Source organism: Ailuropoda melanoleuca, chromosome 9 (assembly GCF_002007445.2).
Source record: "Ailuropoda melanoleuca isolate Jingjing chromosome 9, ASM200744v2, whole genome shotgun sequence".
Lineage (NCBI taxonomy): Eukaryota > Metazoa > Chordata > Mammalia > Carnivora > Ursidae > Ailuropoda > Ailuropoda melanoleuca.
The window spans coordinates 34506515-34522662 of NC_048226.1; the positions used below are offsets into that span (position 1 = coordinate 34506515).

A 16148-nucleotide genomic window follows, 5' to 3' on the forward strand; every position below is an offset into this window, starting at 1 on the left:
CCATAAATACATATATATACTGAGATTATATGTCATTGATAGGACTCTCCACCTTTTATGTACTCAATCTTACCATTTTTGTTTATTTCATTTTCTTCAACCCACTATCTCACTTTTTTCTAAAATCATTGCTTTTTTTTTTCTTTTATGTTTTAGTGTTATTGACCTTTAGAGTAGATAAAGCTTATGCTAAATAGTTAGTGGCCCCACTTATACGAATTGGATTGCTTTGGAAATCAAATCTATGTTAGATAGTCAACATGCAACCTCATTCACAAAAACACATCAGTCCTAATGTCGGATGAGCAGTGATATGGATGAACTTCTGAGGATACCACCAGCAAAGATGACTTCTTCTTGGTAACCTGAAGATGCTTTGTTGGCATTTTGAAATTTTTGTACTATTGTTTTGTAAAGGAGTGCTGAGAAAATGAGGTCTGATGCTATGATCAAAGTAGAGAGATGTTTCCAAGTCAATGGCTTTGTCTGTAATAATTGGCAAGAGAAAATATAAATCGAACTTGTAGTGGGGTATCTTAATATTCCATCAAAATGAGGGATATTTATTTTTTGTCAACGCTCATTGCTTTTTTTTTTTAAGACTTCCCATCCATCAACCAACACCTCTGTCACTGACTCCTTCGTCTCATCTTCCTAATTTGTCTGAGGAAGAGCTCAGAGAAGAGAATATCCTCTACCCCAATAAGACTGATGCCAACCCTCCCTTATTCCAATGCCAGTCCTGATCTCTGCCACGGGTCTTCCCATCTTCACTTGAAGGCTGTGACCAATGAGCCACACATACGCAAACTTCGTCAGGAATTACAGTCTAGAGTTTGTGACCCCAGAGGAGGCGCTCTCCATTATGGAAGACACTGAGGAAATACATCCAAAATTCCCCCAAGTGCCTAAAAACCACCCAGTTTAAGAAAGGGAAGAGGGAGCGTCCCAGGAGAGAGAATCCAGAGTTGCACTTTCTCAGTGTTGCCACTGAGCGTCTGAAATGCGACTGGTCTGAACTGAGAAGAGCTGGAAATGCAGGACACACCCTGGAAATCAGACTTTGCATGAAGTAACCGTGTAAACAATCCCATCTGTGATTTTTTATATTCATTACATGTTAAAATGGTTTTTAGGCTACTGGGTTAAAATACACTATTTAAATTAATTTCAGCTATTTATATTTAGAATGTTTTATTGTGGCCACTAGGATTTTAATCTTATATATGTGGCTCACGTGTTGTTTCCCTTGGATATTCAACACTTCCCTTAAGAAGCTCTGCATTCTGGTGTTAGAGTGCCGTTCTAAGTTACACATGGAGGTAAATGCCAGTAGAAATGGGGGTCCTCAAAGTGTGCTTCCTGGAATACGTCCCTACCTCAGTCCTACTGGATGATCAGCAACTCTGGGGGAGGGTCCAGCAATCTGTGTTCGAACAAGCCCACCCAAGTCTGAGAATCACGGATGCAGAAGAAAATTCACAACAAATGTTCCCAGTCCCCTGAAATCATTTTCAAACATGACCATGCGGTGGCCCCACAGCGACTTGGGTCTTCAGGGTTAACAGCCCCTCAAAACCCATGTGGGGAGCATAGAGACAAGAAAGGCCCTGCTGCTGAGTCCTGGACCTAATCAGACCTCATTGGTCGCCCAAGAGCAGGCAGGCTCTCAGATCCCGCCAGCCAAGCATACACCATGCCCTTACTTGGGCTGTCCTAGGAAGGGTCCCACTTCTCAACCTCTAAGAAATATGTAATGATGATATTTGGTATTTTTTTATTCTATTCTTGGAATCTCATCTCCAAACATAACAATTCAGCTGAAAATTTTTTTTCCTTCAGCTTCTTAATGCTTCGACCACTATTTATTGAAAAGTAATTTAACAGTTATAGATCACAGCAAAATAAAAGAAAATTACACTCATTCAAATCCATCCAATTGCACGTTTTTCTCCCCTAGCATATGGTATATGCTAACCAAGAATAAGATGAAAATATTCAACTGAGCAGAGGCTTCCTCTAGAATTCTGAGTACCAGGAAGATGTGAATGTTCCATGATAGGCCTGTCAGCACTACACGCCGACAGAAGAGGACTCCTCCTTAATGGAGCTGCTGTGCATTTCATTAAAAACTACGATGATTTAGAGCCTTTTCTTTAATGTGGCTAGTGCAGACATTCTTATCCTATGGCAGATGGTATATTTCAAAACACCAATTGTTTTCATAATAATACCCAGCAGCTTAATTTACATACATTAACCCTATGATCTAAAGGAAACATTTTTCTCTTCAATACAAAGTTTAATATTTCTTAATATACTCAGCTATGCAGACTCTACCTACTATTTGTCTTTCCTTCTGTTATTTTATATACAAATAATATTTTATAGTCCTTCCCTCTGTCTCTGTTCCTCTTTAAGAGCAATAATACGAGATGTCTCAATTTTTCTTGGTCTAAATTCTAGAATCCCATCTCTCCCTTTGGTCCCTCTCATTTTTACTGCCCTCTCTGGACCTTTTCTATTTTTGCTCTGCTTTCTCTGAAGTTATATGAGCATCAAGAGTGAAACATTTGAGTCAAGAACAGACTAATTTATATTCTCTTAAAATTATAATTTTTTTCCAAAATCACTCTAAATTGCATTTTAATATGTGTGTGCGTGTGTGCGTGTGTGTGTGCACGCGCGTGCACACTTTAACACCCCTGCTCTCTGAACAGATGTTGTAATGGAGCTTGGTGCTAATACTACCTAAATCTTTTCTCTTAAAAAGCTGCAGCTAATTGGAAAGTCATTATTTTCAAGAGCAGTTGATGTTACCCCTTTCAATACACATCCCTTTGGATTTGGCTCCCAATTGGGAAGATGGGGCTTTTCCCAACAATCAAGGAACATGACTTGGTGGGTTAGGGTTATTAGAGTCTGTCACTGGCCTTACTCAAAGGGACAATAGACAGGAAGGTTCCCTTTGAAGCCAGCCAGACACAAAGGCAGGCACAGTGATTTGTCTCTGAATTTTGGCATAACATGCTAGTCGACAGGGGAGTACAACGTTATTGCTCACATTTACAGAACACCAGTTAACATTCACGGTAGAGTTCAGCAGTAACATTCCCATGCACTAACATGCTAGCAAGGGAATCCTTAATGGGATTCCAAGAGGAATTGAGAATGTTCTCTTTTGTGGCTCCACAAGGTTAATCCCAGCTAACTTCCAATAAACAGAAATTTATTGTGGTGATAAAGTTTTATTTTCCACTAAAAGGTTTGATCTATTTTTAGAAAAATACCCCAAAATGAAGCAATGCTGAACAAACAGGCCTGTAGACTCAGCTGCTTCTATTCCATCTCCATGCCTGAGGCCTCTCCTCGTGGCTCAATCCAATTCATACTTTTCCGCCCTTCCCTTCATGTGTGTGCAGAATGTGATACTTTCCATCTCTCCACTCCCTCCCCCTTGAAACGCACACCTCCCTTGGCTTCCAGACATTACATCCCATCAGCCTCCTGACTCTTCTCACCCCTTGAGCTGTCCGTGGGGACAGCTCTCCCCATGCATACCCTTATCAGCTGCCACTCCCCATGCTCTCCATCATTTCTTTTCTCTCCCTAAAGGATCTCCTCTTCTCCACATATGGCTTCAACCATCACCTAACGTATTACACCCCTTTCTTGGGATGTCTCAAAGGCATCCTCAAACCCTCAGCATTTACAACCATAAACTCCTAATACTCTCCATAAACCCTGCTCTTCCATTTTTATTCCCTGTCACGGTGAAGAGCAACATTACACTCATCAGTCACTCAAGCCAAAATCCAGGGAGATATACGGGTTCGTCCTCCCTGGAAACCCTCCTATGTCATCAGTCACCAAGTCTTCTGATCCTACTGCTTCATTATGTCTGAAGCCATTCTTCTCTTTTCATCCCACTGTCACAATCTCAACTCAGATTTACATCTCCATGCTGGAGCTACAGAGAGGTTTCCTAAATTCAGACTTGGCCTTGTCTCTCTTTTTCTCACAATGTTCCAGTAATTCCTTGTTGCCTTCAGGAAGCCTCCACAGCACAACATCAAGGCTCTTTGATGAGTGGCAGGCCCCTGATCCCTTCTCTAATTTCATCTCATGATGCTGACCCTTTACACTAACAGTGGGCATCTCCAAGGTCCTCTGTGCCTGTGCAGACACCTCTTCCCCAGTCGGCAATGCCACACCCCATTATCTGGCCTGGGGAATATCTACCAGATGGCTAAATCTTATCAGGTGCCTGTACTATGTGCTAGGACATATTCATGTCATACCAAAGCACCGTTCACATGACATTACTGTTCTTTAAATGTGAACATATTTGCCTTTCCCCCTAGATGGTGAATTCCTTGAGGTCATATCTATGTCTTGTTGGTCCTCCACTTTCAGTGCCTACTACAGCACCTGGAATATAGAAAATGCCAAATTACCAAATTAATCAATGAATGAATTAATTAATTAATTATTCACCTTATTCTCAAAGGAGAAATTCCACATGCTAACATCTGCCTATGAAAAGGGTAAAGGAAGACAGGGCTATGGCAACATATTACCTTATCAGTAATTGCTTGTGTTAACAGGATCAGGGACATGTAAAGGCCACTGAATGAATCCCCAGCAAAACATACTGCATATTAGGCCTCAGTGTTTTGAAACTTAGTCATCTAAGATGTTGTGCTACTTGCAGCAACAATGAAGAAATGTGTATCATTGAAAGCAAGTTGTAGGAAAAGTAAATGCAGAGGGATGTTTGATCTTTGAGATACGTCGTTCCCAGAACAATCACAACTCTCCCACCCCAGCTCAGGATGGCTGAGGCTGCAGTCTCAGACTGACCTGGACGGCACAGCCAACAATAAGCACGGCCTTCACATGCCCATCTGCTCATCCCAAACCTTCTTGCCTGCTTTGGAGATGTGCTGTCAGCGAGAGAAGTGACTTGGAGTAACCAGATGGCAAATGGAGAGTTGTGGGTCCCATGGGACCCTACCAGCTTCGAAGAGTTCTCTTATAAAAGACTTCTCTTATAAAAGTTTTCTCAGGAAAACCTCCCAAGAGACTGCTTCTCCCATGTTCTCCACTCTTCTTTTCCCATACTTTTTTCTTGAATATCTCATTTGTTTGTGTCCGTTGGCTCCTTCTCTTATGCCAATGATCCCTAAATCTGTATGCCCACCTCAGTCTCTGAAGGTCTCATTCTGTGTTTCTGTCAAAAGAAACCAAACTCCTCCAACTGAGGACACAAAACATAGGCCATAAAGGTAGAAACCTTCTCTAGTACCAGTGAGATCTTCCTGACAAGGTCTCATATAGAAAGAGGGTCTCAAAGGAACTGTGATGTCATAAAGGACAAGAGTTGAAAGGGGACAGTGGTTAAGCACCCAACACTGATAATCACCAGGAACTGGGTTGGATCCCAAAACCACCCAGTGGCATCTGGGCCCATTTCTATAAGGTACAGTTATCTGTCACTTGGACGGGCAGCACCCACCCTACTTAAATTCTCTGAGGCAACTGTCACTATTAACTTCCTTCTTCCACATGTTGGCCATCCTCTCTGCCATCCCGGGTCCTAGGATATCACTCCCTCTCAGCTGTCCTCAAGCCCTTCTTAGCTCCCTGCACTGAGGTGTGGCAGTCAGCTGATTGTCTTGTCTCCTCCTCAACTTGAGCTCAACTCATCATCAAATCCATTTCTTCTTCCTGCACATGAATCCTGAATGCACTTTCCAGCCTCCCCTTCAGTCCGATGTGCCCACATGGTGGAGTTCCAGAAAGAGAAGTCAAAGAGTAAGTGTTCACCATTTCTAGGACTGGCCCTTACAAAATCCCCCTGGAGATCCTTCACACTCTCCCCTTTCTACCAGCTATGTGCCCACATCTAGGAGACCTTGGAAGCGAGGCACTGACAAGAGTGTCTCTCAACCTGGTTCCCAGAAAGACTGAACAGAGAGAAGCCTTCATCATGAATCAGAAACCCACTTGACGGATTCTGAATGAAAAATAAATTTCCCCTGGGGTGCCTGGGTGGTGCTGCCCTTAAGCATCTGACTCTTGGTTTCAGCTCAGGTCATGATCTCGGGGTTTATGAGATTGACCCCTGCATCAGGCTCTGTGCTCAGCAGGGAGTCTGCTTAAGATTCTCTCTCCCTCTGTCCCTTCCCCTGAGCTTGCACGCACACACACCCGTGCTCTTTCTGTCTCTCTCTAAAATAAATAAATAAATCTTTCAAAAAATCAATCAATCAATCTCTTCCGTGATAGGTCACTGAAATGAGGTTCATCTAGTACGGCAGCTACCATCTTTGTGGTTAAAATCCAAACCCATAATTATTAGCCCAACTTCTATCCCTAATGTTGGACTCAAATTTCTAATTTCTTCCCCGTTCTTTACCAGACTTACTCCTAATATTTTTCAGGAATTATTCCCTGTCCCTCCCAGGCAGGTTGGTCTTCTTTCCTGTGTGTTTCTGGAGCACCTTACTTCTCACAATCAACATAACCATCTATATGATTGTTTGCCTCTTCTACTCTACGGTAAACATTTTGAGGGTAAAGACTGTTTTAATCTCTATATTCTTTGTGTGCTTCCTTGGCACTCAGGGAAAGTTTCTTTTAAGAACATAGGGATAAATGAATAAGGGATTTGTCATTTTAAAAATATGAAAGCCTAAAGGTGGTATGATCAAAGTCTGTAAAAGGATGGAGAAGCTAAATTGGGAAGTTTTAAAATTAATCCTTAGAAAAAGAAAAAGAAGAAGAAACTGTTAAAGGTTGAAAGGATTTTGAAGATTTAAGGACAAGCAAAGGAAGGCTTTACTGAGTAGTTAATAAACTTAAAGTTCTTAGACAGTGATACAGGATGTAATAAAAATTTATAAAAAATCATTAAAGGAAACTTCATTTGTTTGGAGTACAGCCTAAGCCTTCTAAGGTTGATCACGAAGGAAAAATATAGCCTTTTAGAACACATCCCTTAGATGCCTGGAGGATAGGAGACATTTAAAGCACCTCTTTTCTAATAATGCCAAACTCATTATTTAAACACATTATAACGATGTTGCCTCATGTTCCACCAGCTAACATCCCATGACAGTTCAACTCAGTGCCCCCACCCACTGTGCATCAGCATTTACAGCACCTACACAAAGCCCAAGGTGAGAAGCAGGCGACCAGAAGTGGAGCTAGAGAACAGTCCGGCTCTTTCCAGAGCATTCTTTTTACCTCCTTCACCCTCCTGGCTTACAGAACTTTTCCCGTGCAAGCCAAGGAAGAAGCATAACAAAGCCCACATGACTCACAGAAATAACCAACATTTTCACTTCCAAGACCTTTCTCCTCTCCACTCCTGCGGAATCCCACATAAAGAAATAACCAGACTAATCAAAAGTCTGACTATTTCAGTGACTTCTATTTACTCTGTAAAAACTAACTTTTAAAATACAGATCATAAATGATAGCTGGGTTTTATTCATCCCTGACCTTTCAATTGCTTTCACTGGTTCAAGACATCTCACTTCCATCTGTGAAGATGTGACTGATCTAAAGGAAGCTAAAACATAAAACAGACATTTCCCTTTTACAGAAACAATATTTAACCTTTAACTCAGAACTTCTTCTGAAAGATTTAATGTGCTGTACTCACCTGCAGCTGGGATATAGTTAAAGGGTATCGGAATAATATCCAGGTAACACCTTCGCTGCAAGGTGGAATGGTAAGAGAGCCTTCGTACACCCAGTAATCCCTCAGCAAAGGATCTGTGCAACCGTGTGGACATGTCACGAAAAACTAAGTTAATCAATAATAATTTTGAAGATGCCAACAATAATTGTCAAACTTACAAACTGTCTAAACAACACTTTTCAGAAGGAGGTTCCCATTTTTCAGATGGGAAAACTGAACCACAGAGGGTTATGTAATTTGCCCAAGGTCACTCAGCTAATAACCGGCAGAGCCAGGACTCAAAACCAAGCAGTCTGACTTCAAAGACTGTGTCTTTAAACATTTTGTTCTAGCTCTCTCTAGATCTATCTCCCTCAAGAGCAAAATACTAAAGTCCTATTATGACAGGACAAAAGAAATCATTCTTATGAAATCTTTTAGTTCTGCATTAGAGGAATTCACGGTCAAATATGATGGATAAGTGTTCAACACATGGCAAAAACTGGTTTGTTGTAAAGCAATTAAATGTAGGCTATAGAAGATACAATGTATCAGCCTGTTTGGTTTAGTTTAAAACACCAAGAAACAGCACATAATTTAGGCAGAAAAATGTGAAGACCAAAATTTTGTACAAAACAACCTTTAACTACAAAGTATGTTTTGAGTATTTTATACACAATTCTTACACGTTTAGGTATACCTAAATAATTAGAATAACGTCTATATGATAGTTGAACTGCAAAGAGTTTACCTTATAAAATTAGATATAAACTTTATTTCACTAGAGATCAGAAAAACCTCACTGACCAATCCTAGAAGTATGTCAGAGTTATGTTATTATGCTCATGCTTTACAAAGAGGTAGAAATTTTTGCAAATGAAAATCCAAAAGAAACTCTTGAGAGAATAATAGAAAAAGTGACAAAATACTTATTATTTCAAAAGGTTTACTCCCATGTTTAGAGCAATCTGAAACTGCTACCTACTACAGAGAATGTAAATTATAAAGAAACTTGATTAACTAATTATAGTTACATGTATTTGGAGGTGAACAATGCAATCATATCCACACAGTTAAAATCATCTTATGCGAGCAAGACTAACACCTACCTGGTAATAAAGTGTTAGGATTAAAGCAGGGTATTGTTTTGGACTTCCCCTGAAAAAGAAAAAAATTCACCCTATGTTATCATAAGATTCCTAAATTTTAGAATAAAAAAATTATTAGCACTAAAAATCCAGGTTGACATCTTTCTGAATGGCATCCTGGACCCCACAGGTCAGTAGATGTCTCCCTATCTTCTCCCTGGAGCCACAGCAGCTGACTCCAACAAGACACCCTGCTCTCAGTCCATGGCTATTTTTCTGCGACCACACTTCAATGTGCCCTATAATTTCAGAGTGAAACTTACAACTGTCTGCCTAGCGTCTGTCTGTCCCACTTTTCCTGCTCCTCGCACATCCACACCAGAGACTTGGGCTTCGGCGTAAAATGCCTGAACCCTGGTTCAGAGAATTCTTTTGAAATGACCTTCCTCCTGCTACTCTGACCTCAGCTCCTAACCCTCTTGGCATTACAACCTGCCTCCTAAATTCTCATTTTGTTTCATTTGCATTTGGTTAACTTGTCTCTATGATCTAGTCTAGAAGCTCTCTTCCTGCACAGAGGGAAAACTAACACCTGAATGAAAAATATTCAATTCTATGGTGCCTGGGTGGCACAGTCGGTTAAGCATCTGATCTTGGTTTCGGTTCAGGTCGTGATCTCAGGGTCCTGAGATCGAAGGCAGGCTGTGCACTCGGCATGGAGTCTCCTTGAGATTTGCTCTGCCTCTTCCTGCCCCTCCAGCTTGTGCTGTCTCTCTCTCTCAAATAAAATCTTTAAAAAAAAAAAAATATTCAATTCTAATCAACTGTTTATCAAAGTTGTATTTAAATTTCAATGAATTAAAATAAATAATTTCATAAAATATTTGTGCCATTGTTCAATAGTCACATTTGCAATCTCTATTTTAAATAGTGCCACTTAAACTGTTCAGGGCCTAGAGGCAAACAGACCTGTCCCGGTAGTTGGAGGTCTGCTCTAAGATTTCTCTATCAATACAGACACAACAGGGCAAGTTAATGCGTAACCTCAGAGTCTCTTCCTTACTTCCAGGAGCTATTTGACACATGAAAGAAGCCAGCTTACTTGCTTCCCACCACCCCCCTGTATTCCGTAAGACTGATGTCCTATGAGCTGAAGCAATAAAAGAAAATTTCTCAACCCATTTCCATTGGACAAATGTCAGTCAAGATGTGTTTTTCCCTCTTCTTACCAGCTTTTTGACTAGTCTGTGCTTTCCCTTGGTAGCTGGATTCATTCTAAGCCTGCTCGAGAAACCTATCCTAGCTGTTTTTGCCTAGTCCAAGATGCCCTGGGCTTGCGCTGGCCTAGAGCTAATGAGACTTCATTCCCTGATTGACTTTGGATCGGCCTTGGGTGTCTGAATCTCTGTGCTGCATCTGCAGGGGCCCATCCAGGACTAAACTACTGCCCTCCAAGGCCACTCAGATTCAGTCGATTCACCGTGAGTGTAAAAAGCACTGGTTATAACAGAACTTGGCTTCCCAGCAAAGCGGGGCTGAATCACCACAGAGGCATCTCAAACTAAGTCACCTTCTCTGAGATACGTGATCTCACAGCGCAGGTGTACTTGTCTTTTTTCGTTTTTTAACATAAATGCTTTGAAGTACAGTTGCCATAATTTTTGTTTCATTTACACAACTTTCCTATAACCAGTGGGCCGAAAGGGTTAACTCTGCAGGCCCGGATTGCTCAAAAAGCTGTCTTGAGGCCCGGCCTTGATTGGCTCTGAGGTCTTGGACTATTCTGCCTGATAAGAGTGTTTCCCTATGCCTGAGGCCTTGGGCCATGCTGTCCAGCCAGATCAGTTTATCCTGACAATGNGGGGGAGGGATGGGGTCCGAGTAGCGAAGGTTAGTTACACAGACACTGCCTACGCTCACGTGACTGACCCGAATAACACCCCCGTTCACGAAGGCTCAGCGAGGCTTCTCTGGTTGGTCACACTTCACACGTGTTGTAGCATGTCACTCCTGATCCCGAGAGGATTTTGGTTCATCCCCATGTGATTCCACTGGTCGGGCAATAGCTGGAAGCTTGTGCCCGGTTTCTCCTGGACTCGGCCCCTCGCAACTTTGCACTGCCCTTGTTTTTGGTCTGTATCCTTCCTCTGTTATAAACCACAGCCATGAGAATAACAGCTACTCTGTGAGTCCCCTGAGAGAATCATTAAATCGCTTTCATAACCCGTATTTTTATTTTCTTTTAAATAAGAACTTACCTTGTACTGAATATCCTGGAGGATTTCAGTCACGGCCTTCAAGCCTACGTGTTCTTTTCCTATCTGTGATACAAAAAGCACAAACCATACCACAACAATCTTTAAATACTTCTCTTTCATTCAAAAGAACTAACAGAAAGTTAACCTCAAGTCCACGTGAATTTCCTTCTCCGGGAATAAGTAAATGACCTTTTCATTAATAACCAGGTCAACATCTACATAGGGCGATTACAGTTGTAAGAGAGGCTAGTACAAGAAAGTATTAGTTCTTAGACATTTTCAAGAATTTGCTCTAAATTCATCTGTGTACAGATTATCACTCACTGTGCTATCTGCAGTCGACCCCTGAACAATGAGGAGTTTAGGGGCACTGACCCTTGTGCTGTTGAAAATCACGTATAATGTTTGACTCCCCCAAAAACTAAACTACTAATAGCCTACTGTTGACCAGAAGCCTTACTGTTAACAACAATAGTCAATTAACATGTATTTTGAATGTGACATGGTGTTATATACCCTATTCTTACACTAAAGTAAGCTAGAGGAAAAAACATATTAGGAAAATCATAAGAAGGAGAAAATCTACTTACAGTACTGTAAAAAAATCCATGTATAAGTGGACCCATGGAGTTCAAAGTCATATTTATTCAAGGGCCAACTGTATATCAAATGATATAATACTACAATATAAACATCTCAAGGATATTTCTGAATTAAAATTGCTGATCAGATTACAAACCCTTTCATTTTTTTACCTCTGACATTTCTAAATCATTGTTACAAAGATTGTACCCATGCTGGGGGTGGTGGGTGGCTCAGGCAGTTAAGTGTCTGCATTCAGCTCAGATTGATCTGGGGGCCTGGGATCAAGTCCCATATCAGGCTCCCTGCTCAGTGGGGAGTCTGCTTCTCCCTCTCTCTCCCCCCCCACCCCTACTCTTGCTCACTCTCTCTCTTTCTCAAATAAATAAAAAATTTTTTTAAAAGATTGGATATAATTGTATAATCACCATTTTATTCTTAAATGTATCAGAATATGCTGTTCATAGCTATTTTAAAACATTATATGTCATTACATATTTTTAGTGTATAAAATGCTCCAAAGAATGTGAGATTTCAAAAGAAATGTGACATTAAGTATTCTTGACTTTAACTTTAAAAATTGTAAGTGCCATCTGATTTCCACTTTTCAACCAGGTTTCAATGGTCCGTGATAATGGAGGACAATAACGGCAGGAGGTAATTTAAAATCTGAGATAAACAATGTTATCATTTGCTTTTTCTCTTCCACACAAATTTGTGCAGGGGGACCTACAGGGGCTAGAAAAGCTGTCAGCGTGTCCCCATTCCCTGTTTCTCGCCACGTGCACCACGTGTGAAATATGCTGGGTGAAGGGGCATCAGACAGGAAAGACAAGGGACAAGACACTTACATAACCTAAGACAGGCCAATCAGTTTCAAAGAGTCAAGACTTCAACTCTTTGCCAAGGGCCTGCAATTCCTCAGACAGGCTTTAAAGATGGAAAACGAATCCTCTGGGTTAAGAAAATAATACTTCAGGCAAAGGCACGCGTGAGTGCCGAAGCCTGGGCCCGATCTTTGGGCACAGCGGAGCTCTCTCCACTGCACTGGTTTACCCATGCAGGAGCATTTGGACGACCACGCCTCGGTTGGCTGGCGTGTTTTCCTTTCATGTGTTTTCCTTTCATGCGTCTCCCGTCAGATGAGAACTCTTTGAAGAGCCCTTATCTGAATGCTGTAAGGTCACATGCTGTAGCGGTTCAGAAGCAAGGCTGCTTATGCTGGCCTGCAGGGTTCGGATCCTGACTTAGTTTTTAGCCTCAAGCAAGTTTCCTTAACCTCTCTGTCCTCCAGCTGCCTCATCTATCCAGAGGCGGAGGGGCGGGGAGGGGGATAAAAGTGACAGCGTTGAAGAGACAACTACCACCAAGACCTGAGAAGAGGACATGGACCATCCGAATTCAATTAATATCACCCACTATCATCCTTACTCAGAACGCCAAACAGCACCAAATACAGTTTTTCCCTACAGCAGCACTTAACCCTCCGGGCTCCTCCTCCCGTGAAGATTCTGCATTATAAGGGCAAGAGGTTTAAATCTGCAACAAACTCCAGCTGTTGCTCCCTCTCTTCCCTTTCCTTCTTTGCCAGATTTCTGTAGGAAGAGGTGATAACCCCCACGCTACTCTGAACGAGGACAACACAGCCTAGTGTCACGAGTCAGCCAAGAACCACGAGACCCGTCACCTCCTTACCTCTCGCCATGCAAAATGCAACCCATCAGCCCCACCCTGCCCTGGCCCTGTGCTTTGCCACTTCTCACCCTAACCTCACCTCCTTTCCACTGTGCCCTCTGCAACAGGGTGTCACCGCCTGCTGCTCTGTGTGAACCCCTCAGGTCTGCCCAAGGCACAGCTGGCCCGGGCCCTCCGAGTGGACGCTGTGCCGTGTCCCCCAGGGACAGGGCTGAAAGCCGTGGTCAGTGCCCTGCTGGGCCTCTGATGGCTACTCTGAGCCCAGGCACAAGGCCGTCCTCCTCAGAGTGGACTGTTCTCCTCAGACACTACCATGCTCTACTTCTGGGGAAATTAAACTGCTGTCAAGTTTTTAAAAAATGACCCACTGGTCACTCCCTCATCGTCGTCCCCGCCTGCCGTCAGTACAGAGGACTTCAACTCCCTGGAATGCGTCTTCAGCCCTCAGTCCATGTCTTTCAGCCTCATTCCACCACAGCACCCGTCCTGAGAACATTCCCTGAATTCGTCTTCGCTCTGAAAACTTCAGCTCCGAAGACCATTCCCTCCGACCACAGCTGCTCATCCATGCAGCTCTCACCCTTTCTTCTCCTCTCCCCATTCACTGATCTAAGGAGCCACGGTTCCCAGCAGCCTCTGGGCTTTGTCTCTTTCCCTTCCTGCCTACACTGAATGACAGCTCTCCAACCATCCTCAATGCCTAATCCCTGGGTCCTCCTAAATCCTGTTCCGCAAGACATCGATGCAACCATTTGTGGGAATTTTCTGCTCTTCTACTTGGCTAGAGAACAATCCACAAGATCTTGTCCTGTACCATCTATGATGTTCAATGGCAAGTGGGTCTCCCATCCTGACTGTCGAGTCTGTTTTCATTCCCCTCCTGGGCTATTTCAAAACCCAATCCCACACCCATGCTTCCCTTGCTCTAGAAATCATTCTGCTTTGTATGTCTCAGAGATAATGATGGTCATCAGGCACAAGCTCCTTTAACTTCTCGCCTTTCTTCACCTTTAAATCCATCCCATTTCTACCCACTCTTCCTTCCTGACCCTCCGTTTTGGAGAAAGGGTGGGAGCCCCCTCGTCTCTGAAGTTAGTCTATCCACAAAAGCTCTCTATCCTGCATCCTCTAGTCTCCTCCAGAACTCTTATGCATCAAGTATCCCTTTTTCCCCAGTATTTTTAAACTCTGCCTCTGCGCTAGCGCTCTTTGCTCAGAATAAAAATACAGGCAGATCGCAGATCTTGAAATGAAACAAAGAGAACATTTCTGTACATCAGCACGAGTTATTACCCCATCTGTCTTTCTTTTCTTGAGCCATGCTTCCTGAAAGGGAAGCCGCTCCCTGCCTCTGCCTGTCCCCCGCCCATTTCCCACTCCTCCTACCGAAGTGTGAGAGCCCCAGATGGACTGCAGTCCCTCTCCTCTCTGCTTCAGTGGACACTCCTCATCAGTCCTTCTTTCCTTCATGAAATTCTGCTCTCAGAGTTTCTGTAACTTTACTCTCTCCTCGGGGAAAGTTAGAACAAGTGTGCAGACTCTTTATCTTCCCGGGCCTATGACAACGAGCTTCTTCCTGGAACATTGATGCTGGTTCCAAGAGTCCTGGCTTTCAGTCTAGTTCTCCATTAGTCCACACCACCTGTCCTATGCTAAGGATCAGTAAGTGAAAATATTCTCATATTTGATTCCACTCACAAATATTTATTGAATACCAACTCCAGAGGTGAAACGAACATGTTGACTTCCCTTCTCTACAGGACTGCTCAGTTATTTGTATTATCTTATTTTATTCTTATTTTTTAATAACAAGACATTGCAGGGGTGCCTGGTGGCTCAGTTGTTAAGCGTCTGCCTTCTGCTCAGGTCATGATCCCAAGGTCCTGGGATCCAGCCCCACATCAGGCTCCCCGCTCAGCAGGAAGCCTGTTTCTCCCTCTCCCACTCCCCCTGCTGTGTTCCCTCTCCTGCTGTGTCTTTCTGTCAAATAAATAAAGGTCTTAAAAAAAAAAAAAGACATTGCCTTCTACTGCTATTGCCTCAACTTCTCAAAGTTGGGTGCTTTATTAACTTCTTCAGGCTACAAAAGCAGACATCAATAGTTACCACTTTAGTACACTAGAGATGATCAAAACATTTTTACCGATTTCGTTCTATTTATACAATGCAGTTATAAAATAGAAGGAATCTAGGGCCCTGCCTGTAAAAAAAAAAAAAAAAAAGAAAAGAAAAACCGTGAAGTAAGCAGTAAGAAGGTTCATTTAAAACTGTAAGAATTTGCTTTTAAATTCTATGACGTGTCATACTTTTAAGATACTGATTTTAAAATATTAAGAGGCTAAAACTTTAAAATATGAAAAGGCTTAAAATTAAAATATTAAAAGGCTAAAATATTCAGTGGCTGCTTCTAAACGTCAATAGACAAATACCTGAGAAAGAAATTTATAATGGAAAATCGTTGTGCTGAATAATAGGACTGAAATATATACAACATAAAAAGAGCAGGGGCCCCTTTGCGAAGGCCCCACTCTCTTCAGAAAATTAAGTTACTAACGATCACTGGGCTAACATTACTGCTCTAGTCCCACGTCCTCCAAGACGCAGCCTGGAACCATGCAGAACTGCAGAGTTAGAGCAATGGTTTCTGGTCTCAATGGTGACCCCAAATCTGTGTGTGACTGCGACCAGTGACTGACCGCTGTGGGTCTTGCTTTCTCTTCTGTAGGATGGGGAAGGAGAAAGCAGGGTCTCGTCCATCTCTTAATCTTTTAGGACATCCAACAGATGATAAGACAAAGTTAAAAAGATTCATGGCGGGGGAACTAGATGAGATTT

The 16148-nt window shown here is 42.4% G+C and overlaps 1 protein-coding gene across 2 annotated transcripts in view; it reads right to left on the reverse strand.

Annotated features, from left to right (window-relative positions):
- Positions 1-16148, reverse strand: part of CA8 (carbonic anhydrase 8) — an 85754-nt gene that overhangs the window by 25066 nt on the left and 44540 nt on the right. Inside the window, exons 5-7 of one of the 2 annotated variants that reach the window (XM_011220369.3) lie at positions 11037-11099; positions 8800-8848; positions 7673-7785 (exon numbers count right to left, since the gene is read on the reverse strand). In XM_011220369.3, coding sequence (XP_011218671.1) covers positions 7673-7785; positions 8800-8848; positions 11037-11099 — 225 coding nt within the window. The remainder of the gene's footprint in view (positions 1-7672; positions 7786-8799; positions 8849-11036; positions 11100-16148) is intronic. The other variant, XM_019795821.2, reaches the window with a different exon arrangement.